Here is a 26126-nt window from a genome sequence, read left to right as displayed (position 1 = left end):
TGACGATATCAGATTAAAATATGACCATGTAGATCGTTGTTGCTACCACTGTTATATAATTGCAACAAATCTTATACAAAAAGTGTGTCTAGTAAGGTGTCAATAGAAAAGTTATAATTTGCTGAAAATTATTATAGTGTCACTGTGCATCTCTCAGGGTCACAACTGAGAATATCAAATTCAGGACAAACTGCTGAGATATAGGATAGACACACCCCAAAACTGGTGGTTATTCTCCCATCAGATATACCAAACCATCAACAAAAATAAACTTTGGTTTCACCACACTGGCTAACAAGAAGTCAGGAAAGCAGTCTCCTTAGGCATTCCAGTCCTGGATTCAACATTCAAACACTAGACTTAAAGATGAGTGGTTATTTAAAACTAGTTTCATCAAACAAAATGATTCTTCTGATCCCAAAGGACCAGCCACATATCCAGGTCAATATATAACTTATATCTTACCCAATAATCACACTGTTGCCAATCCTTTACTATCTAAAATCTAAAGGTTTAAGAAAGAAAGAAAGAAAGAAAGAAAGAAAGAAAGAAAGAAAGAAAGAAAGAAAGAAAGAAAGTTAAAATTGGATAAAGGAATCAAATACATACAGTAATTGTAAAGTTCTTGGTTCAGGCTTGTAGCAGTGATGGAATAAACTGCTGGTTTGTTAAGTCTCTGGGTGCTTCCAAATCACTGGAAGGTCCTTGATCCCTTGGCTAGAATGCTCCCATTAGTGTCAGTCCATAGTCCAGAGATTTGAGCAGGAAAAAGGCAAAATGAAGGTGTTTCCAGGGCCTTTTATAGCTTCTCTCAAGTGAAGGGAAACCCATTGTTCTCACTGAGGAAAATTACAGGTGACAAGATGGTGTTTGGAGTCACATGGGCAAGTCACATGTCTATGTGTGATTTTGCTTAGTCATAGCAGGAAAGTCCATTAAGTGTAGATGGGCATCTTCCATTGTGAGTTAAGTATTCTTTAATGTGCGGTTCACTTGAATAGTTTCTTCACAATGTGCTGGCTAAATACCTTGTGCGTGCTACCCAGAAGCAAACAATATATGCATAATCATAGCATAATCATATTAAGCAAATCAAAACTTTTCCATTGACGCCTTACTTGACACACTTTGCATAAGATTTGTTGCAATTCTATAACAGTGATAACAACAATGATTTACATGGTCATATTCTAATAAGATAATGTCACATGTTGGTTGTGTGTTCCTCCCCAGCCAGGATCTTGTGTACTCCCCACAAGTCTTTGTATAACAACTCTGGCCAATATGTGCTTCATCCCCCTCTAGTGCATGGTATCATCACGGTATAACAGCCTACTATTGCTGCCAGCTAAGTATCAGATATTAATTCCCCTTACTTGGCTGAGTAGCACCTTACACAATAAGTAGTCCCACTGAAGGTCAGTAGGGCTGCTTGGGAAGGTAAGTACTACTCAATGTGAGTAAGAGGTAGCACAATCTATCTTAACTGGAGTGACTCCTTTAGTCTCTGCAGGAGAGGTCTCTAGTGTGGTGCCCAGGTTCAAACTCTTCTGATGACAATATATCCAGTGGAGACAGCTGGAGGAATTTAGACTGTGAAACCTGGGAAGGTCTCCCCTGGTGGTACTGCCACCACTATGGTCAGCAGACTGATTCAGGCTGGTGCTTAGGCTAGACAAGTGGGACTGCTGTCAGAGAGTTCTCTGGGATTCAAGGCCATTCAACTATATATCATCTTTTTCCCATGCTGCACCAGAGTCCAGATTTGCTAAACCTTCCAGGCATGCAAGCACTTTTTTGTCAGGTGCTGAGTTCAGAATGCCTGGCTTCTTGCAGAATCGAGCCCTTCAAGGAGAGTATGGGTTGATGGACTGAGAAGCTGGATGGGTGTGTAGGGCTGAACTGAGCTTCTGCGAGGCCATTCAATTAATCAAGGCAGGGAGGAGCCATTAAACCATTTATTGCAATCAAAACCAGTAGCAATGCCACAAGAAGTAGTAGGTGCAAAGGGTTTTTAGTTCCATCCTGAAAGAAAACACCCTGCCATTCTCATCTCTCACACAAATATTCATTGCAGCAGTAAGACCAAGAAGAGTTCTGAATTTCTTACCTGGGAGTGATACCTGAAACAGGAAGAACCCCAAGAGACATCGACTTTACTGGCTGTCGGTCTGGAAGGTACAGTGTTTCCTGGGGAATCCTCAGCTTGTCTGAAAAGAAAGGCAGTGAAAAGGAACTTGCCCCTCTATATATCCCTTGGTTGTATTTATATGCTGATTGCAAGTGGCCACCGTGCCACAGAAGAGTTCTCCAGGGTCTTAAAAATGCTTGACAATGGGGCTTTGGGTAATTGCTTAGCCAAACAACCACACAGCTTATAAAGCATGGTATTATATTATGGTGTGTATGTATAGTATGTACATAATAGCCTTATACATGACATACTACATACAACTCGTGGTTTCATTCCAAAGGGCTGTTCAAATAAATCTTTTTGTTTGTGGTTTTTAGGGGATTTATATAAACCAAAAAACTAAAAGTAAAACTCATTCAAAACTGCCAAGTTTTGCCCCCCAAAACAGGTGACCCTCCCATTTGTCCTTTGGTAATGCAAACTCCAAGCTATATACCATTGGGTTAAATCAGACTTTTCCAGTGTCTTTGGTAGTTGTCTTATTCAGTGAAAGATGAATACCTTCACCATGCACTAAGGGCTTGTCTGTGCGGGGACACTCAGGAAAAGTAATCCGAATTAACAAAGGTGTGAATTTAAAGTGGATTTGTTAAACCCCGTGTGGGCGTGCTCATTCAGAATTAAAGGGGCCTTAACTCAAGGCTTGTCTATACCGTAACTCAGTGTGAACTGTGGGAGTATGAATTGCAGAAAACACCCAAGTGTTGCACTCTAACTACTTCATGTGAAAGCTGCTGGTGTGAACTAAAAGGTACACTGTTTATCATAATTAAGTCCTGTCTGAAAGAAGACTGCATTAACTGATAATTATGAGGTATTGGCCATGTATATGGCTGTCATGTGCATACTATATGCTATAGTATAGTTTGAAGGAGGACTATGTTAACATGAACAACGTACCTTTCAGTTTGCCCCAACTGCATCCACCTGGGGCAGTTAGAGCACAGCTCTTCAGTGCACTCTGCCATTCACACCCCTCCAGTTCATACTATGGAGCTGTATAGCCGCAGCCTGCTCAGTTTAGTTTAATTCACTTCCAAGGTGAAATAAAATCAACCAAATTAAGCCACTTTATAATTCTGCATCAGACTGTCCACATGGATTTAAATAGATTTAGATTTAGTTCAACTAATTCATTTTAAAGGTAATTTGGATTAATTTTCTTGAGGCTTGGTCTACACTAAAAAGTTATAACTGCATAGTTATGTCGATCAGGGGTGTGGAAAAAAACCACATCCTGGACTGACATTGCTACACCAACATAATCCCCAGTGTAAACACAACTATCTCTATGAAAGATGACTTCCATCAGCACAGCTAACTTCATTTGGGGAAGTGGTGTTCCTGCACCAACAAAAAAAAAATTTAAGTTAGCCCAGTATAATCTCCATGTAGACATATCTTTACTGTCCCCATGTAGACAAGCTCTTAGGTCCTATGGTATAACACACACTTGCACAGCTTGTTATGCCTGGGTGTTCAACTGCATTTTGTGGGAAGAGAGTGGGGGATGCTCTTTATGTGTGAGATACGCTTAGATTAGAGAAAAAGCTCCAGACAATCTCTTCCTCTTGATTAGAAATAAAAGTCATAGAGGGAAGAGTGAATTTGTCTTAGGCATTATATGGACTCCATTACTCACGCAATTGTCTGATCATCTCATAGTCTTGAACCTTTTTATCCTCATAGCACTCTGTGAAAAAAGGTAATTATTACTTCCATTTTACTGATGGAGAAGTGAGGCACAGAGAGATCAAGTGAATTGTCCAGTGTCACACAGGGAGTTGGCAGTTGATCAGGGAAATTAACCTAGGCCTCCCAAGTAACAGACTAGCACTCTAACCACTGTAGTATCATTTCTCTGAATAAACTTATGTTCCATCTAATCCTCTCTTGGCCAAATCCTGAGGTCCTTCCTGCTGAGTAACAACTGTGCAAAGGTCTCAGGATTTGGCCCACTGCTTCTCAGAGTCTGTCTTGCCACCTGCCTATCCACTCTGCATTCCTATCACTGTCGGATCCAGACAGGAGGCTCAGCAAAGAGCTCTACATTATGTGTGTCCAAACATGTCCCATGTGTGTATGTGGGTGGAACTTGGACTGAAGAGGCATTCAGACCCACATATCTCTTAATCGCACAGTCTGACAGGGGAAACCTATCACACGCGCATTATTTCCTTCTGATGTTGTAACTCTTCCCAGACTGTTCTAATCCAACTGAAAGGTCTCATGAGTTGGAACATACACCTGGCAGAAAAGGGACATTTTTTTCCATGGGCCATTTGTCAACTTTAATAAGTAGCAATTGTACCGCACAGGTGTCTTAGAAGCAGGTGCATTTACTCCTGGTAACAAGATAGCTCTATCTGCCATTCTACCCATCTCTATTTACTTACAGTGTCCTGTCTCAGTTTATCCAAGTGACTGATGTTTCCTTATCCGGGGATTTGTTTTCCAGGAGGTGGGTGGGAAAAACACCAGCTCTCTGAGGGCACAGCATGCAGCTGTCAGCCTTTACAGGAGATCAGGCTTAATAAAAGTATGGTAAGCCAAGACTGATATGGTATGAAAACAGCCTAACAAGCTTCAGGAGAAATAATCATCTGAGAAACCTCTGAGTTTGAGAAAGGATGGTCTTCAGGTTAAGGAATTTGACTGTAAGTCAGGAGATTTGGTTTTAGTTGCTGGCTTTGCCACAGACTCCCTGTGTAATTCACATAAGGCCAGATTCTCAACTGATATAAATCAGGACCCTTGACTTTCAAGGTGGTAAGGCTGAATTTTGAAGTTTCAGAGTTTGAGCTGGGATTTTCAAAAATGCCTGAGGACCTTCTTTAGGCACCAAGGGATTTTTGAAAATCTCATCAGGTGCTGGTCTACATCTGTAGGTGACAAAATGCACTTAAAAATCTGGTCCTAAGTGGCTTATGAGCACAAGACCCATTAACTTAAGTTACTTAGGGATTATCTACATGTGGAAATTTACTGATATTACTATACATATACACAGACGCTCCCCAACTTACGCAAGTGTTCGGTTCTGGAACGCCTGCGTAATTTAAATTTTGCATAAGTCGAGAACGTACACCCAACCATTAAACACACACACACACAAACCTCTCCCCCCCTCCACCTTTCTAGCGTGCTCACGAAATTTACAGAACTTTTTCTGTAAGTGCGGATTTGTGTAAGTCAGCTTTGCGTAACCCGGGGAGCGTCTGTATATATATATATCAGAGGGGTAGCCGTGTTAGTCTGGATCTGTAAAAGCAGCAAAGAGTCCTGTGGCACCTTATAGACTAACAGACGTATTGGAGCATGAGCTTTCGTGGGTGAATACTCACTTTGTCGGATGCATGTAGTGGAAATATACCAGCCTCTGGAAATTTCCACTACATGCATCCGACGAAGTGGGTATTCACCCACAAAAGCTCATGCTCCAAAACATCTGTCAGTCTATAAGGTGCCACAGAGGTTTTGGCTGCTTTTGTATATATATATATATAATTATATGTATATATATAATTATACAAGTATAACTATAGCTGTAGATTCAACTATAGTGAGATAATTATTGCGATGCTGATAAATTTCCTGGTGTAGACAAGCTCTAGGCATGTTTAAAAATCTCAGGCCTTTTCTACACTTAGGAGGGTTTGCCGGCATAGATGTACTAGTAGACCTATATTGACCACACCTCCCAGTGGAGACACAGCTTATACCAACAAAAGAATTTGTTTGTTGGGACAGCTTGAACTCGTTCTCCAGATGGAATAAGACAAACCGGAAAAAGGATTCTTTTCAACATAACTGTCTACATTAGGGCTTTTGCCAGCATTGCTATGTTGGTTGGCATAGGGTTTTTTCCACATCCCCAGCTATACCACCATAGCTATTCCAGTAAAACTTTCTAGTGTGGACCAGGCCTCACAACTGCTCGAGATGTACATGGTCTCTAGATAGAGGCTTCAGGCTGGCTCCCTTCTTAAAAATACCATGGCAGCCCCAGATGGCGGAAGGTTATGTTTTATTATCAATAGCTATTGGCAAGATTTAGGTATTTTGGGGATACGGCAGGAATAGCACTTGCCTCTGATTTTAACAGATTGCCCTGGTTTTTCACAGCCATGTGTACTCCAGTTAAATGCTGACACTGTATGTCATGCACAGTGGGAAAACTTTTGGCTACTTTAACTGAAGTTCAAGTCTCTTAGGCTCCTGCATTCGTTTGAAGATTAATGAAAATGAATCATATCCTTAGCTGGTGTAAAATCAGCCTAATTTCATTGAAAACAATGGAGAGAGGCTGATTTACACCAGCTGGTGATCTGGCTCACGATTCCTTATCTCACTTTGGCTGACAGTGGAACTAAAGGCAGCCAGGATGTTATGTACTGATTAAGCTGCATTACTTCTTTTGTCACAGACCAAAACACTTATTTTTATGCAGTGTTTTGCTCTGATACATCCAAAATGCTAGGAGGAACTGATGGCAAGTTCTTATGTTTGGTAATACTTCAATTCCTCTGAAGCACATGTTTCCCTGCAGTCTATCTGGTGCAGAACTGTAAGCAATTGTTTTTTTATCAGGCTACGTTTATATTAAAATCCCGTCTTGCCCTTTCATCCAACTGCCTTAAATTGCACAGGAAGGAAAAGGAAAAGCCGTCAGGTGTGAGAGCTCTTACAGTCTCAATGTCTGTCCATCTGTCTCTTGATGACTCTTTTTGAGATATCTTTGTATTATACAGAAGATTCTGTTCTGGGAATCGGCTGGCTGTGGGGGACTTTAGTTGCATCTACTTTAATAAGTATGTGGGACTGAAAAATGGGCTACGATTTCTCTTTATAAATGACATTCCTACATGGAATCCTCCAGGTGTCAGCATGCTTATGTTTGTTCACATAGCCTGTTTTGTTGAGCACTCTCTATGAATGAGTTTTTCCTTGATCTCAGCCTTGTGCACGTCAGCCAGATATTTAATAATGGGGCTTGGCTGCCATCTACTGCTGAAAGGAGATTTAATTTAAAATATATATTTTGTGTGTATGAATTTGCTGAGTGCTGATGAAAGATACCTGACTGACAGCAGTATACAGCAACAGTCCTATATCCAGGGCACGGACACAGTGGCTGAGAATTTCAAAACAGTCTAGATTTGCATATACATTCTTCACTAAAACTAGGGGATTTAGACACAACTCTTCCATTAGACTGCTTTTGAAAATTTCAGCCAGTATGTATAGCTGCTGCACATGGGGTGCTCCAGAGGGGCGCCAAAACGGCGCTCAACATTATTTTGAGGAGAACACTTTTTGAGAATAGGAGGGTATCACAGTTCCATGGTCTTTCTGGCATGGCGGGCTCTGGCTTTTTTGCCACCCCAAGCACAAAAAAAAAAAAGATGTGTGTGTGTGGTGGCTGGAGCGACAAAGCAGGAGAAAAAAACCCCAAAAATAAAAACCTGCTGCATGACCGGAGCAGCAAAGAGGGAGGAGGGGGAAAATGGCACGTCCAGAGTGGCAAAGCGGGAGGGGGGGGAGAACGTGCAGCTGGAGCGGCAAAAAAAACAAAACAAAAAAACAAACAAAAAAAACTTGCGGCATGGCCAGAGAGGCAAAGCAGGGGGGAAAATACTAAAAAAATCCTGTGGCGCGGCTGGAGCCAGGGTGCAGGGGGACTCCCTGAGCTGCAGACATGCTCCGGCTAGCAGAGGGGAGAGGGAAGGAGCAGGGAGGAGAGAGAGAAGTGGGGCGGCCAAGGCTTCAGTGAGGCATTTGCCACGCAGCCCTGACTGCCATGCCACCTGCCAGGAGGGCTCTGCGCCACTCCGGTTGGCTGGGAAGGAAGGACGTGGGCTGCCCTGCTGAGTTTGCTGCAGGGCGCTCCTCTCCTCCATGCTGCCGCCCCCTACAGGGCGGCTAGATCTGCGAACCAAAAACGAAAAACAAAAACAAAAACAAACATCCGTGCCATCCTAGGTTGGGCGGAATGCCGCCCTGTAGAATCTGCCGCCCCAAGCATGAGCTTGCTCGGCTGGTGCCTGGAGCCAACCCTGCTTTCTTGTCATGGTGGTATAATTCAAGTCGTGCTCTAATCAAACACAAGTTGAGCTCAATATAGAGATAAGTAGGTGAATTTTAATGGCCTGTTATGTACAGAAGGTGAGATTAGATGATGTAATGGTACTTTCTAACCTTGAACTCCATGAATCTATGAATCAAGAAGGGTGTTAATTAGTAATGACCAAAGTGATGTACATTTTGGCGTGGACAGGTATCCACTAATGATTGAATTGAGATCCATCAAATCATTCATGTAAGCCAATGAAGAACCAATGGACTGAAGGAATTTGCACTTACTACCTGGGGTAGATTTCAGCAGGTGATATGGTACTGAAAAGCTGTAGGTCCCATTTCCAGTGCCAGGGAATTTGAGATGGGATGAGAATGAGCCATTCCACTGTTGCACTGACATTATTGTGAATAGGAGTTTTTCCCATTCAATCTATGCTTTCTCAATTTTTAGTCTAAACTCCTTAAATCTTATAATACAATCTTGCTCAACCTCAAATACATCTTTGCTGCCTTCATTTTTATTATTTCCTAGTCTTATGATGATGATAATATCTTATATAGAGTAATATCTTGACATCTGTACTCATTGTCATACGCAACCTTTACTTAGGGTAATTCCCACTGACTTTAATGAGAGTTTTGCCTGAGCAAGAATTGAGTACAAACTGAGTAAGGACCTCTGGGTTTATCCGGTAGTACCTTTCACACCAAAGCACCTCACAAACTATACATATCTAGCACCAAAGAAATGCAATTGCCCCAGACTCCAGTTCTGGAGTTAAAGAGCAGCAGCCCATGCAAAGTATGACAATGAGCATAGGGGAAATTCTGGCCATGGAGATGTGGATCTTATAAAAATGGAACAGGAACCTTTACTGTCCAGTCAGAGTAGTTGGGATCAAAAGGTCTTCTGAGAACTCGTCTGAAAGATTTACACTCAATAAATTGTATGTAATTCAGCTTCAATCTTTCAGAAGGATAAAGGGTTATGTTCAAACCTACATTTTCACAGACAAAATAAAGAAGAGGATGGCTCAGTAACCTAAGAATCAGGTATGAATTAGCTAGCTGCTTCCTATTTCCTCTAACTGAGACCCAGTCTGAACAGAAAGTTACCTGAAAAGGATCTTGTCCGAGATTTGCTTCTGCAGTGACATTTTTTAATCAGCTCCAGATTATCAACATCACTATGGCAGGCTTTACAGTAAAAATGAGCCCTGAACAACAAAAGAAAATCAGGAGAAACTGGATTAAATTTAGCAGAGTGGAGGAACAGATCCAAATGCATTTGTTAACTCTTGAAAGCTCTACTTTTCTAGAACTTTTTTACTATAGGATACTACGGAAACTTACCTTTTGACTTCCACCTTGGATTTGGCAATAAAAAAGCCCATTGTGTTTCGATGGATCTTTATCTGTGCAGATGGGTTGACCAAGATGCTATTGGAAAACAGTTTGGAAACAAACAAACAAACAAAAAAGGAAAATTACCATTCACAGATTCCAAGGGTGAGGTTTTTTAGCCTGTGTTCTGCAAGGAGTCAGAGCAGATGGTCATAATGGTTCCTTCTTACCTTACAGTGTACGAGGCACTTATACACCACCTCACTATCACTGTTGTGTTCAAGTTTCACAACACCCCCATCATTCGGTGAAGTGTTATTTGCCTGATTTTACAGATGGGGAACTGAGGCAGAGAGAGTGACTTGCCTGTGGACACATGGGGAATCTGTGGAAGAGCCACGACTCAAACCCCAGTCTCCTGAGTCCCAATCTAATATCTTAATGACAAGACCAATCTTCATAGAATTACCACGATATAACATTTTAAAAAATGTTTTAAAAATGTTTTTTAAACATTTGTTAGATTGTTAAGTTTATAGGAAACCGACTTTTTTCATTCTCCAAACAATTTAAAAACATTTCTTTTAATGTAATGGATAAATTCATAGTCTAGCTGCAGTTGCTGAATATTCCAGATAGATCCAGGTGCACCCACTGTGTTGATGAGAATGCCAAATACTGAGAATGCCAGCCTGTTGTGCTGTTGAATGTATTAGGGATGGGCAGGTTCAATGCACCTGCTGGGCTGCTAAACATACTATTACATCCCGGAAAAAGACACCTGAACATCCCAGGCACATTCAGAGAGCGTGCACCTGCTGTGCTACTATAAGTACTAGGTACATGTAGGTAGAATCCTCCTGCAGTGTTACTAAATTTATCAGATACAGTTAGGCAGAGCTGCTCAACTGCTGGATGTACCAGTGACATCCTAACATCCTACTGATTTCAATCCAGTTTTAATGGGTCTTGGCAGTACAGCTGGAGCAGGGAACAGCCACATAAAGAGGCATCTTTTCACTTCCCACCCAAAAAGGAAGAGGAACCCTCCCCTCAGCTCCTTCTCCTCTTTAGTTGCCCAGTTACTAATGAACAAACAACTGAGGCAGAAGAAAAACATATTCTTCTTATTATTATTGTGTCAGCATCTAGAAGCCTCAGCCATGGACGAAGGCCCCCACTGTGGTAGATTTTGTACCAACACAGAACAGAAAGATGGTCTCTGCCCCAAAGAGTTTTCCCCCTTGTCATCTTTTTCTTATTCCCATTATTACAGATGCCAGAAGCACCAGATTCACCCAGGGACAGACTTGCAGTGGAACTAAGCACCCATGACATCCACTGACTTCACAATTGTGAGCATTCAGCACCTCTGGAAATCAGCCCTGTGATATCTTTAGTAGTTTTCTCTTTCCTCTGTCCCTTTGTTTTGTTGTCAGTGTTTCTTTTCATGTTCTCAGAAGTTTCCCCCAAACAGGCAGACATTTCATTTACAAAGACAGAAAAAATAATTGACCTTAATAAACTGCTGTTTTCTGGATAATTTCTTAATGTTTTCTAAAATCTGCAGCATTGGCTCATTCTTCTTTTCTCAGCCAATTCCAGCATTCCCATTAGGTTGTCTTGCATTTCATCATTAGAGCAGTTAGAGACTACTATCTGGCTCTGGCCCAGATCAGTTTCAGATTTTAGCAGATTCTGCTTTCAGCACTGACAGACTATGCCTTTGTGACCACACGTCATGGAGTTGAGGAACCTTGGCAACTTTTGAGGTTAAAACCTAGGGAAGTGTTTCTATTAGCGATGGAAAGAAATGGGCTCAGATTGAGCTGGGTCACCCCAAATCAAGGTGAAACATCTGCAGTTTGCACATGAGATGCCAGTTAAGACCATGAAGTGAGGCCTAAACTGCTGAACAATTCCTGTTTTCATGTGCCTGTCTCTGTCCATAGTCATCATTGTCATGTCCCTGGTACCGTGGTCTTGTACTGGCTGGGAAAAGGGCCACTACGCTAGTCATTATTGTATAATTGTGCTATACAGAAGAAGTCACATATTGATTCAGGGGACTTTCCCTCCTCCCTCAACACAAAGAAAACCACAACTTTCTTTGTGTCTGAATCCAAGAAGTGCTGCCAGTCTTCATCTGCCATAAAGCCAGTGGGAGATGAGAGTGCTCAGTAGGAGGGCTGGCTGCAAAAAATCCAGAGATTACAAAATTTTTCATTCCAACATGGAGTGAAAACAAAACCTTTTGAAATTCTTTGCAAAAACAGAAAAAGAGAGAGACCTGTTTCAGAATAGCCAGCAGACTCAACTGGGATGTGGAGGACCCCAGTTCTAAACCCTATTATAGATCAAGAACTAGAACCTGGGTCATATCCCAAGTGAGTCTCACTTAAGTCTTGCAACATTTCTGCCCAAACCAATACATTTTAGTAAAACATTCATTTTCAACAAAATAGTGTTTTTCTCTGAACAACAAAATTTTCAACCTGTTCTGCTTGGCCCCTTGCAGGAAATGCTGAGTCTCCACTAAGGGCTTTCTGAGTTTGAACTGTTCAGAGGCTTTCAGAGACACTTCCTCCTGATATTACCTCAGCCTATAATATCAAGTCACATGTGATGCAGTGTGGCCTCCCAGATTGAGTACAAGGCTAGGAATGAAGTGATCTGGGTTCCATTCCCAGTTCTGCTCCTGGCCTGCTGAGTGACCATGAGTATGTCACTTCACATCTCTGCCTCAGTTTACCCATCCATAAAATATGGCTAATGACCCTGACCTCTGTTGTAAAGTGTTTTGAGATCTATGGATGAAAAATGCTGTATAAAATCATGATACACTATTGATGATTAGATCTGAGAGGATGATGGGGAAGAGAATCACCCGGATCCATTCTTCTTTGAGGATGGGCAGTCACTTCAGTACAGGAGTGGACAATGAAAACAGTAGTTCATTTGCCTCTTCTGCTGATCACCCTGGAGGTGAAGAGGAAACTAATCATATGGGGTGAAATTCATCCCTTTGCATTTGACCAACCCAAAGACTAATCTCACATATGTCTTCAAAATAGGGCTGAAGTGGTGTGTAATGCAAAGACCTTGTGCTAGCTGTCTGCCCAGAGATAAATTTCATCCAAAGGGGGCTGGGAATGGTTACTACATAGACAAGTTCTTGTTAAAAGAAATGGATCAGCAGCTTCGCTAGTCACCTGTTTTCATGAACACCAGATCTGAATTCAATTGCGAGCAGCACAAGGTCCAGCTTCACAAAGCAGAACCTGGGGAAAGGAAACAGGCCTGAAGTGGATTCGTTAAACTGCATTAAGTCCCTATATGAACACTTTTATTCAGAATTAGAGTGTCCTTATTCAGCTCATCTTAATTCACTTTTGAAGTGAATTAAGTGAAATCAAATTAAGGCCCTAATAGCATGTCTACACAGGGAATTTTTCCAGAATAGCTATTCCTGTTTAATTCCATGGGTAATGTTCTGGATTAAGAGCTTCCAACACATGAAGTTAATCAGGAATAGTTAATTCACTTTAAATTTACACCCTTTCTTATTATGGATTGACGTTCAAAAGGGGAGCAGGGAAGTAACACTGAACTCTGTACTACCTACCGGCAAACGTCTGGAAAAGTCATGTCCACAAAATCATTGGAGAGCCAATGAGTCATCACTTTGTAGTCATTGCCCTCAAAAATGTTCCTGTGCTGCAGGCCTTTTCTCTTCACCTAAAATAAATAACCATGGAGCAAATGTTGTTTTGCAAAAGAGGCAGTGTAATACTGGGCTGCCTCTGGCCATGATTATATATTAGTGCGGCAACCCTGACAGTTACTAGAATTCAGTGACACCCACTGGCTACTGCAACAGCCACATGAACAGCACTTAGAATAATGGGCCAAGTTAAACCATAAGTGATCTGAACACTTCACACTCATACATTAACTGAGGCTGGTTGTTTAGCAGGACTAAAAATAGAGGAAGTCACATAATGACGAAAACATACAAAGAAGTTCCAGAGTCAAATAATTTTGAGCAAAAATTCCTTTACTTTGCAATAACAATTACTCTGTCTACCTATCTATTATAGGGCTGGTCTTCTCTTAAGAGTTTTAGTGATGTAAATACGTTGGTTAGGGCTGTGATTTTTTGCAGGCCTAGTTATACTGGTAAAAGCCATAGAGTAGGGACAATTATACTGCTATAAAGGTGCTTTATATCAGTATTGCTTATTTTGGTTCCTCAACTGGAATAAGCTATACCAGTATAGTCTCTTTAAACCAGTATAACTGTGTCCATCCTAGGAGCGTTGCTGCTTTAACTATACCAGTATAGTTAAAATAGCAAAAATTTCTAGTGCAGAGAAGTCCTTAGGATTTTATACTGCCACCCATCACCGTGGTATCTTACTGCCTGCCAAGAAAAACAATTAATGGAGCTGTTTGAAAATTCTCTCATGAAAAGGTTTTGTTTTTTGTTTTTAAATGAAAAATGGCTTTGTTGACAAAATGGAAATTTTGGCAAAAAAATGCCAATTGTCAAAGACTTCCAGGATTTCACAGAACAAAATAAAAAAAAAAGTTTTTTGTTTTGTTTTGTTTTTGTTTTTCTGGCAATTAGAAAAACAGAAATTTTGATCAGAAACTAAACACCTGAAAAATTTTGCAGGAAAGAAAATTTCTTAACCAGTTTGAACAATTAATAATAGTTAACTAATATCTTGGGCAATTTATTCCATGGCCATAATTACTGTTTGATAATGGATCGTTTCCTTATATCTAACCTGAATTCCATTGTCACTTGAAAAATCACATATACAATTTTTTCTTGGAAGGAAAAGGCAAAAATAATTTTTAAAAAAGGTGACTAATTGAAAAGATACCTGCATTACATCCAGGTGCCATGTACGTGACTTACTAGCTTATGTACAGTCCATGTTCCTGCACACTAAAATAATTTATTTTATGTAGACTCCAGATTTTTAAGAGTGGCTACCAACTGCGAGTGCTTCTGTTCTGGGATGCTCGATTAGAGAAACCTTAGGCCTGGTTTTGAGACGTGCAGAGCACCAAAAATTCTACTGAAGAAAGCGGGAGCTGAAGTGGCTCAGTACGGGGCCAGCCCTAGACCAAACAGTGCCCCAGGTGAGGAATGTCTTCGGTGCCACACCCCTTCCATTTATTAATCTTTTGAATCTCTTATTTTTTATTGCATTTGTAACCCATTTCACAACTTTGATGTGCAATTTGCATGCATGATTTATCCTTGTCATTTAAGGTGATACATTTGAATGCTAGGACTTATAAATCTGTATTTATTCATCCCATATATAAGCAAATAAAATAATTGTTTCCTTAGGTATGCTGGTATAAGCACTTTTATACCAATACAACAGCATCCCTGCTAGAGGTGTTATATCTGTTTAACTATAATTAAAGCTGAAGAACTAAAGCAGGCCACAGGATGACAATTCTGTTTTGCAACATGAGATTTCAGAATTTGTTTTTGTTCCACATTGTAACAAAACGAAAACCTTCTCAATGTTTTGTGAAACGGAATTGTGTCAAAATATCTGTTTTCCAGTACAAAGCATCAGGTTTGCAACGTGGGTCTCTCTTTTTCTCTGGTCAGCAGAGAACCCTGCACATTAGAAACCTTCCCATCCAAACTGTCAAAAATCAATAATTTTTTTCAAAACATTTTGGTTTTGATAACACAGCATATTTTGATGAAAATATGTTTAGTCAAAAATCTTCCAACAAGTTTTAGGTACAACTTTTGTATATGAACCAGACCTATATTTATTTCATATTCCATTCACTTAATCTGTATAAGCGAAACCTGTGAATGAAAAGTATCAGAAATCAGAAATGGTATAATTCTCTTGCCACTGTTCTAATCTAGAATAGAGGGAAATTCAATTAGCATAGAAGTCACTTATGGAAGGCATCTCAAACGGCCACTAGGTGATAGTAAAAACATATCCATTGCAGCACGAGAAAACATGAGGCTTCTCTAAACAACATAATGCCTGACAGTTATTTCTTTTTATTACATCTTCCAGCATTGGCTGTAAGAATTGCGAGCAATTTTGTGTACTGAAAAGCTAATATCTTTGTTAATTTTTCTTCTTTAATAGGGTCAGATCAGGAAAGGGAGAGTATATTAGTATTCACTCTTTTGCAGAAGGACAGTACCTAAGTCCTGTGCACACTTAAGCCTCAATTAAATTTTATTTGGAGGGTGTAAGTGGTTCAGTGGCCTTGTTCTATCCCTCTGTAAAGGCTGAATCTAAGGTTATGTCTACACTGCCCGGCAGCTTAGACTTCAGGGGTATGAATTGCGGTGTGCACCAAAGTGCTGTGCCTTATCTCCCCCATGTGGATGCTGTGGGATGAACTAAAAGGTTCCTACCTTGCATTAATGTAGTCCTGTTTACCTTTTAGTTCGCATCCAAAGTGTGCAATTGGGGGAGATATACTAGAATGCTTTGGTGCACACTGCTTTTCATTCCCCTGTTGTCTGAACTGCCGGGCTGTGTAGACAAGCCTTAAGCCTTGGTCAACACTTAAAACACAGAGCTACGGTGCTCAGGGGTATGAAAAGTTCACACTTCTAAGCACTGTAGCTATGCTTATCCTAACTCATAGTGTAGACACAACTAGATCAATGGAAGAATACTCCCATCAACTTAATTGCCTTCACTTGGAGAGGAGAATTATCTACAGCAATGAAAAAAACCCTTCCATCATGGCAGGAAGCCTTACTACGGCACCCATAGTGTAGACATAGCCTAACTCTGTAAGAATAAAACAAAGATGGGAAATTAATGCACACAGAGAGATCCTAAACTGTGAGAAGCAGGCTATTAACTATACAGGATGGAAAACCTACCCCGGGACTGACTCTCACCTCATTTACATCAATCAGTTCAAATCAGGAGTAATTCTACTGAAGTCAGCAAAGCTACACTGGCTTGAGAGGAGAATCAGGATCCATACCTTTAATCATGCTGTAAAGCATTATTGCAAACCTGTGGTACTACATTCAAGTGTTAAATAAAAATAGCCTATTAGATTAGCTTGTCTTCCCTGCCAAATTAAGTCCCAGTTTAATCAAGATAAGCCTGAAAATACCCAGGCACAGCTTCCACTAAAATGAAGGACACATGCTTGTCCGATAAGATCCTGCAGTGGTCAGTCACATTATTTGGACAAGTGAAGGGCTTACCTTGGTACTCTTTTGCCTAATGAATAGGCTTCTTAGGAGTGTGGACAAGCCTGGGACCAAGCAACTCTGTGCTATGAAGCCTAGTTTTAGTTCAGACAAACAGATGATGCTGTCTCCTCTACTCCAGTCCCAGCTGGGGATGTTTGCCAGGTATACCTGTCTCAGGATAAGATAGTGAAAACAAGTGAGGGTCAAGACAGGCAGGTACATGATGTTCCTATAAAATAAAAACTGTCTTTTCTGTCTCCATTTTTTGATTTTGAAAAAAATAGTTATTGAAATTTTCAAAATAACAATATTCTAAAAATGTTTACAAAACCAGTAATGAAGATTGTGAACAGCTGTAGGCCAAAGTTTTTAAAAGGGGCTAGAGATTTGAGGTGCCATTTGGTTTAGGTGCCCTACCGGAAAACCTTAAAGGAGTTAAACACTTTCTGAAAATCAAGCAGCTTTAATAGGTCTCACACTGGCCACCAAAACACCAAGGCACCAAAAAAATCATTATTTTTGAAAATCCTGATCTAGCTCCTATCGTTCTGAAATCTAGCCCAGTAGGGATCCCACACCTTGCCACAGTGGATCAGACTAATTGTCCCTCTAGTTTGATCCCTCATATCTTGCTATGACTAATACCTGAAACTTTGCTGGAAAGCAAAAATAAATCTCTGCCAACTGAGCAATGCTTCTGATGTGGACAGCACACAATGCAGAGTTAAAACCTAAACATATATTTTTAAAACAAAAAATCTAGCAATGCCCCTTTGATGGCACACAATGTGCACGAGAGAAGAAGATTCAGTTATTATCATTTAGTAACATTAACAGACATACTTGATATGATAGTAGTAGAAGGAGGAAGATCTGTGGGGTGACATCCTGGTCTTACAGAAGTCAATAGGAATTTATCCATTGATTTCAGTGAGGCCAGTCTTTCACCCATGATTAGTAGCACTAAAGGAATAAGATTAGACTGTCAAAGCTACTGGGCTACCTTTTTATGAGACTGGATTATCTGTATAATGACTCTTGTCTTTGGATAGTGATTCTTGACAGACAGTGCCCTGCGTGAAAAATATACCTGTTGGTTAATGTGCTTTCTCTGGGCGAAATGCCCTCAGGTTTCATAGCCTCATCACAGTGGTAACTGCACAGCGTAGCAAGAGGGGAATGGAGACCGGCCAGGGACATGAGATGTCACAGCTGACCACAAGAGTTGAAGCAGTTGGACATGATGAAATCCAGAGCTGGATCCCATTGCTGCGGATGAATCAGGACTGGAGTGGGGACAACTGCGGAGGACCCTCCAGCGAAACTACAGTCAGTTTCTGATTTTTGTGTGTGAAAAATTGTTATCTGAAAAAGAAGTTCTAGAATTCTGCAAAGGAATAATTCCAACCCCAGGCTTCCTCCCCATCCACTGTCTGATGCTGGGAGAGAAGGTGGTCTTAGGGAGAACAATAATTCATATAGTACTTTCCCATTATGCCTTTCCCACAAATGATGTTTTACAAATGCAACAAATTGATATTCCATCTATAGAAGGGGAGACACTTCAATCCCCATTGAAATGCAGCCACTTCTGGTGTGAAATGAAAGGGTGCCTGACAATATTATCAGACAAGAAGTGGAGAACCATACACAGTGACATTGGAACAATCATACCGGGGGAGGGAGGGAAGTGTTTCTGAGAGCCACTGAACAAAACTGCAAACGCTGTATATGATGAGAATTGCTTCAAGCCAGGGAGTGCTGCCACATCCCAGCACCTATAGTTCCAGCACCTCTGATCAGATCTGTATCCATTGAGAACTTCAGGGTGGGATTCAAGGCAGTAACAAGTATTCTATGATTTATTTGTATTGCAGTAGCACCAAGGAGCCCCAGTCCTGGACCCCACTGTGCTAGGTGCTGTAAAATAAATAAAATAAAAAATGTAAATAATCATCTAGCTTGGAATTTGGGCCAGAACAGTATTTCTGTAATGATTCTGAAAAGGAGCAACACACCTATTGAATCACCAGCACCAGATAATACAGCATCTACATGCACTCTAGGACTCTCACATACAAGTACTGACTTAGCCTAATCACTGCCCAAAGTAGGCCACCTGAGAATGCAGGACTGTTTCCTCAGGATAAAGGCACCTGTCCCCTTGAGAGCTGCAACAGTATTCATGAGGGTGAGAGAGCAAAAACATCATCCACTGTAGGGTTTGGGAGGAGAGTTGTCTGTCTCCTTGGTCCTCTGACACAAAAGATGATGTTAGGATTCTGCCTGCAGAGAAACTTGTGACAGGGTAAATACATTCTGCTCCTTCCTGGGTCCACTCATTGTGTTTGCCGATGCTAATATCACTCAGATACAGAAAGAGAATGCTGGAGGATCTCACCCTACCTCATGATATTGGAGTTGTCTTCAACATAAGGGTCCGAAGAGCAAGTGTCTGCTAGGATCAGACAAGCATCTGCAAATCCCATCTGTTTCTCAGAAAAGAAAAGCAGACTCAGGGTTTGATTCCACATGAAGTACAATAATCCTCTGTGTTTAGCTGACTTACTGTCAAGAATCTCTACTTTCCAAAAAATGCTACTTTTATTTTATATGTTTATTTTAAGGCCAATTGGTCCCAAATCGGTTTTGTCATTGATTTTCATTTTCCATCTTTCCAAGTCTTAACCCATTAAGCTCAAACTTTTAGGATTAGATTCTTGTATCCTTGTTCACACCGAGTTTCACCTTACTCTGCAAATTGTTCCATTGAAATACATGGGAGTGCTTGGATAAGGATCTAATCAATGCTAGTAGGGGCAGAATTTAACCATTTGGGTGGATGGAGCTCAGCTGGAGCCTGGATTTTCAAAACTGTGACTCCTGGAAAGAAAATGGTGGATGGAAAAAAGCGGGTCTTACCACAACTCTCTTCAGATCTTTATAGTTCAGTGCAGAGCCATGGAAGAAAGTGGTATAGGCAGAATAGCATTTGAATACAGTTTCCAGTTCCAGACTAGGAAGAGTTCTACATGATAAAAAATTCAGAACAGAAGGAAAAGGCTGATCAGCCCCTAATAACAATGTTCTTGACCCTTCCTCCCAAAAAATATTTCTTTTGTTTATGTACCGTTTTAAAAATCTGCTTAAAAGGGACACTGGCAGATCAGCGAAGGCACATCATTTAGGTTTTATACAGCCTAAGTGTCATGGAATTTAAAGAAGTACTATTCCATTTAAATGAGCACAGCCACACTCTGCAGCATAGTGGTACTGCATGAGAAGCAGAAAGCAAGACTTGCTAAAGCCCTGATCCTGTAATCTGCATCCAGGTGGAACCATGAGTCCGTTTCTCTCCTCCCTGTGCACTTCAGGTCACCTCCTTCCCTTAAACTCAGTTATTTTCCTAACTCATTTCCGCACTCTCATTTACTATTACTCCAAATACAAGAGACATGACCCAACCTTCCCTCGCAGAATAATAGATTTTAAGACCAGAAGGGAAGTTGAGATCATCTAGATTATCCTGTATAACACAAGCCAGAGAATTTCACGCCATTACCCCTGTATTCAGCCCAATAATTTATGTTTGGCTAAGGCCAAGAAAAGCATCCAGTCTTGATTTGAAAACAAGGGATGAAAAATCCACCACTTCCCTTAGTAGTTTGTTCCAGTGGTAATCACCCTCACAATAAAATATTATGCCTCATTTCTAATTTGAATGTGTCTGGCTTTAAATTCCAGCCACTGGTTCTTATTATGCTTTTCTCCACTAGATTAAAGACCCCTTTAGTACACTGTACTTGCTCCCCGTGAAGATATATGAACACTAATCTAATCACCTCTCAATCTTATTTTTGAGAAGATAAGCAGAATGAGCTCTTTAAGTCTTTCACTGTAAGGTATTTTTTCCAGTCCTTTAATAATTTTTGTGGCTTTTTTCCACATCCTGTCCAATTCTTCAACATCCCTCGCAAAATATGGGTGCCAGAACTGCATGCATTACCCCAGTGCCAGTCCCATCAGTGCTCCAGAGTCAAAATCACCTCCCACTCATTTTGCTCAGACTGTAAATGGGAATCCATTGTGAACCAGGCAATACTTAATTTGCACATGGCCAGCCAAAGAGAGATAAATGTCTCCTCCCCCTGACAGACAGTAGTATATGGATCACCTTTTGGTGACCTGTCTTAACAGACCTAGAGAATATATTTTGTTGTATATATATAACTCCTCACATATTTTCCATACAAACATGTCTTTGTGATTATGATGAGCAGTGTGACATAGACTTTCACTAGAGAAATTAAATGATATTATCTGACAATAAGTATATACTAGACCCTGTAATCCTTATTTACTCCTGTGCACTCTGCCAGATAGTTCCAAGAGATCCTTGGGTGGGTCATAGAGTCTCATATAGAGTGAGTCCAAAATGCAAGATACACTCAAAAAGGAGAACATTTTTATTCTCATTAAACATTTAGCACAGAGAAGATTTTATCATAAAGCTTCCCAAGGTGGGAAGGTCTCACATGACTCTCTGCTCTTATTTCCCAGTAGTTACACTGTGACTTCCCTTGCCCAAAGCCACCAGGCAAGAGAAGTATCCTCTAGCTCCCCCAAACAACTGTGCTTAGGAAGTGACTTTGAAATGTTTAGTGGGAATACTTACTCTCCCAGAAAGACAATCTCAGTGCAAATATCTCTCGTGTCCTGGGCCAGGAAGTTTCTTAAGAAAGCTGTCACACTCTCCAGAGTGATATCACCGCAGACAACAATGTACCTACAGAAAGAGATTCAGAGAACTCTCTGTTATGTTTGAAACCTGTAGAGTGCTTATTATAAGCATGGCATTGTGTGCAACAATTAATTAGCCCCTACATGTCTCTGTGTGCTGTATAGAGTTCCAAACAGAGTGTGGTCCTGGGTAAATATAGCAACAAAGTTGGAACTCAAGTTGTGTGGAAGCCTTTTTGTTTGTATCTGTAGCTGTGATCGTGATTCCATATATCATGATCCTGTAGGTTAGAAGGGTTATTTTGTAAACAAGGGGGATATACAACCCTTTACAAGTATTCAAATAGTGAGGACACCAATGGGAAAAAGGACTCATTTAGGAAGGGTTTGGGGGATACTGTAAAGAAGTTTAAGAGGTAACTTATTCAGAGTCTATAGGTGCCTACACAGGGACAAAATATCAGGTAGTAAAGGATTTTTTAGTCAAGTAGACAAAGGCATAACAAAATCCAAATAACCGGAAGTTGAAGCTTGACAATTCTGAACTGGAAATAAGATGCACATTTTTAACAGTGAGGGTAGTTTATCATTGCAACAATTTACCAAAGGATCTGTAGTGGACTCTTGTCAATTCGAACCTTTAAATCAAGACGAGATGTCTTTCTGAAAGAGATGATCTAGTTCAACCACAAGTTATGGGCTTGATACACGGTTACTGGGTAAAATTCTATGCCATGCCAGAGGTTGGAGTAGATGATCTCACTGGTCCCTTTTAGCATTAAAATCTCTCAGCCTATGAATATATAAGTAGGAGTGATGAGATAAAATTAAGCCAAAAATAATTTAAAATGAATATCAGGGAAAAATATTACAAGTGATTTCTTTAATACAGTGGGATACTCCCCCAAGGAAACTGTGTGAGCTCCATCACTTGCGTCACTGAAAAACAGAGTTGGCTGACATACAGGTCAAGACAAATTAAGGGACATATTTCCTTTTTTTTTTAAATTAAAAATAAAAAAACCTCAAACTCTGAAAATGTTGATCTAATGACATCATTCCCCCCTCCGTTTTTGGTGATATTTTAAATTTCAGTGACATTTTTAGCTGAAATTTGAAAAATGTCAACTGGTTTTACTGAAAAATAGAATGGACTAAGCACTGAAGAATACATGGGAACAATCCTGCTTTGTTTGAAAGGGATGGGTTAATTGAAATGATAGGACTTGTCTATCTTTAATTTAAACTTCCTCTCTTCTTAGGCTATTTCTACACTACAGCCTATGTTGGCATAACTTACAGAGCTCAGAGGTGTGAATAAACCACTTCCAAGTGACACAAGTTATACTGACATAAGCATTTGTGGGTACAGTGCTATGTTGTCAGGAGAGCTCCTCCCGCAGACAAAGTTTCTTCTGCTCATGGAGGTGAGTTTTTTATGCCAACAGGAGAGCTCTCTCCTATCAGCTTCGATCGTCTTCACCATACACGCTGCAGCAGTGCAGCTGTATCGGTGCAACTGCATGCTTCAGCACTGTATGTATAGATATATCCTTAGAAACAAAACTCATCCTGAAGAGAGCTGTTGTTGACTAGATGTGCACTCAGATGCTTTGGTGATGAGGGCCAAGATGGATGGGTGGAAAGACAGATAGTTTCAGGATTTGGCTCAAGTTATTTTGTGAAGATTCATATTATTCCTTATTTCCTCTGATATAATCAGTAACTAGTAAGCTTCTCTTTGTTTTGCAAAGACAATATAAACAATCGCACTTACTTTCTCCCTCTCACTACCTCATACGAATCTCGGTATTGTTGATTGCCACCAACGATATCCACAATTTCAGGGATAAAATTTGCAAATAAGACCTAGAGTGTCAAGAAATACAATCCTGCTTAGAGCCATCTCTGCTTTTCCCATTGTCCAAAGGTACTGCTCGTTGAATCCTCTTGTGGCTGAGTCTGGGGATTAGCTCTGACCATTCTGACACCCACTTCCTTTGGTAGCTCATGCTATGATCCCTCTTGCTCTCTAGAAGCTGCAGTGCTTCCACTTCATGGCTTGGCCCTCTGGTCAGACCACTGTACAGTTTTCCCTTTCTGGAGTAACAAAGTCTCACCAGACCAGCTGCCATTCCAGGCAGGCTCCCCAGTTCAAGACTGTTGCACTTCCCCAGTGGCTAGGACACCCAGGCCCTCCTTCTGCAGCTTTCTTCTCCATCCCCACTTTGGGTAAACCTTTCTGTTAGGGTCAGAATCCCAAGACTTCCACCTTCTCTTGTCACTAGACCCAGACAGTGACTGTTACACTTCCACACTGTAACTCCCTTCTGCTCTCTCTTCCTGATTTTATACAAGCCCCTATCAACTGCTGCCCAGATGGACTCCATCTTCAATTAATGCTTGTCATGGAAGCCTAAGTCTCCCCCTATGTGCAGCCTACTAAGTTAATTAGTCCTATTCTGAGCCACGTTAACCCCTTTAGGCGTGGTGTGGAGTGAACACCCCATCCATGTTAAATTTCAAGCCCTAAATTGTGAGCCATTATAGAAGCTCACAATAAGGCTTGATCATCCTATAGTCATCATAAAGACTGGGGGAATGCCCACTGGGTACATGTGCGATACACAAATTTTCTTGCTTATTTCAAGTGTAAATCTATCTCAGTATCCTAGCTCTAACACTCACCAATACAAGCTGCTTCAAAGAGAAGTACAAGAAACCCTGCAGTAGGCAGTTATGAGAGGGAGCAACTTCTCCATACAGACACACACCCTCCAGATGCCTACTATAGTGATGGAAGGATGATCTATAGGATAAGGTATATAACTGGGAGTCAGATGACCTATGTTCTAGTCCCACCTCACCCATAACCTCCCTATATGACCTTGAGCAAATCACTTAATCTACCATTATGCCTCAATTCTTCATCTTTAAAATGAGGATAGTAGTCCCCTACCTCATAGCGCTGTTGTAGGATTCAGTTCATTAGTGATTATGAGGTGATCAGATACAACACTGATGAGTGACATATAAATGAGATGGTTACTCACCTTTGTAACTGTTGTTCTTCGAGATGTGTTGCTCATATCCATTCCAGTTAGGTGTGTGCGCACCATGAGCACGTTCGTCAGAAGATTTTTATCCTAGCAACACTCGGTGGGTCAGCTGGGCGTCCCCTGGAGTGGCGTCACTATGGCGCCGAATATATACCCCTGACAACCCAGCCACCCTTCAGTTCCTTCTTGCCGGCTACTCCGACAGTGGGGAAGGAGGGCGGGTGTGGAATGGATATGAGCAACACATCTCAAAGAACAACAGTTACAAAGATGAGTAACCGTCCTTTCTTCTTCGAGTGCTTGCTCATATCCATTCCAGTTAGGTGATTCCCAAGCCTTATGTAGGCGATGGGGTCAGAGTGAAATGTGGCAGAATGTAAAAGTGCTGAGCCAGAGGCTGCAGCATATCTTGACTGTTGAACCAGAGCATAATTCAAAGCAAAGGTATGGACCGAGGACTATGGAGCTGCACGACAGACCTCGTGGGTAGGTACATGAGCCAGCAAGGCGGCAGATGAAGCCTGAGCCCTGGTAGAATGCACAGTGATGTGGCTTGGGGAAATACGAGCCAAATCATAACAAGTGCGGATGCACGCCATCACCCAAGATGAGATCCTCTGAGAGGAAACTGGTAGGCCTTTCCTTCGGTCTGCTACCGCGACAGAGAGTTGGGGCATTTTACGAAATGGTTTTGTCCGCTCAATATAAATGCGAGCGCTCTACAGACGTCCAGGGAGTGCAATTGTTGCTCCCATTGTGTTACGTGTGGGTAACATGAAAGGCCGAAACCACCTTAGGGAGGAAAGCCGGGTGCGGTCGTAACTGCACCTTGTCTTTGTGAAACATAGTGTACGGTGGAACCACCGTAAGAGCCCTGATCTCGGAGACTCGTCTGGCCAATGTAATGGCTACGAGGAAAGCTGTCTTCCAAGACAGGTATAGCAGCGAGCAGGTCGCTAATGGCTCGAATGGGGGAGACATAAGTCTGGTTAAAACCAGGTTGAGGTCCCAGGTTGGGGCTGGGCGGAGTACTTGAGGGTGTAAGCTCTTCAAGCTCTTGAGGAACCTCGAAACTATAGAGTGTGAGAACACGGAACGTCCACCTTAGCCTGGGTGGAAGGTAAAGATGGCTGCCAAGAGTACCCTCAGCGATGACACCGCTAGGCCCTGCTGTTGTAGGCCAGAGGTAGTCCAAAATAGAGGGGATCGAGACCTCAGTAGGAGTAAGATCAAGCGTTTCGCACCTGTAGGAGAAACGCTTCCACTCGGCCAGGTACGTAGACCAGGTGGAAGGCTTCCTGCTACCCCCGTTCAGTCATGCAGCAGCCACACCGTGAGGTGAAGAGACTGCAGGTCTGGGTGGCCAAGCCTGTTGTGGTCCTGAGCTATGAGGTCTGGGTGGAGTGGCAGGGTAATTGGGTTGGCTACTGACAGGTCGAGCAACGTGGTGTATCAGTGCTGCCTGGCCATGCCGGAGTGATCA

General features: G+C 41.5%; 1 protein-coding gene across 1 annotated transcript in view; it reads right to left on the bottom strand.

The window, feature by feature from the left end:
* Positions 1 to 26126, bottom strand: part of KCNU1 (potassium calcium-activated channel subfamily U member 1) — a 91594-nt gene that overhangs the window by 50206 nt on the left and 15262 nt on the right. The window contains exons 9-20 of the mRNA XM_050939924.1: positions 23362 to 23453; positions 21520 to 21630; positions 19767 to 19872; positions 19251 to 19333; positions 17848 to 17917; positions 16857 to 17012; positions 13242 to 13354; positions 12829 to 12897; positions 9626 to 9712; positions 9389 to 9489; positions 3837 to 3887; positions 2111 to 2210 (exon numbers count right to left, since the gene is read on the bottom strand). Of these exons, the coding sequence (XP_050795881.1) occupies positions 2111 to 2210; positions 3837 to 3887; positions 9389 to 9489; positions 9626 to 9712; positions 12829 to 12897; positions 13242 to 13354; positions 16857 to 17012; positions 17848 to 17917; positions 19251 to 19333; positions 19767 to 19872; positions 21520 to 21630; positions 23362 to 23453 (1139 nt within the window). The remainder of the gene's footprint in view (positions 1 to 2110; positions 2211 to 3836; positions 3888 to 9388; positions 9490 to 9625; positions 9713 to 12828; positions 12898 to 13241; positions 13355 to 16856; positions 17013 to 17847; positions 17918 to 19250; positions 19334 to 19766; positions 19873 to 21519; positions 21631 to 23361; positions 23454 to 26126) is intronic.

This window comes from Gopherus flavomarginatus, chromosome 2 (assembly GCF_025201925.1).
Source record: "Gopherus flavomarginatus isolate rGopFla2 chromosome 2, rGopFla2.mat.asm, whole genome shotgun sequence".
Taxonomy (NCBI): domain Eukaryota; kingdom Metazoa; phylum Chordata; order Testudines; family Testudinidae; genus Gopherus; species Gopherus flavomarginatus.
Note: the sequence above shows the minus strand (reverse complement) of the source record. Positions and strands in the feature narration are given on the sequence as shown.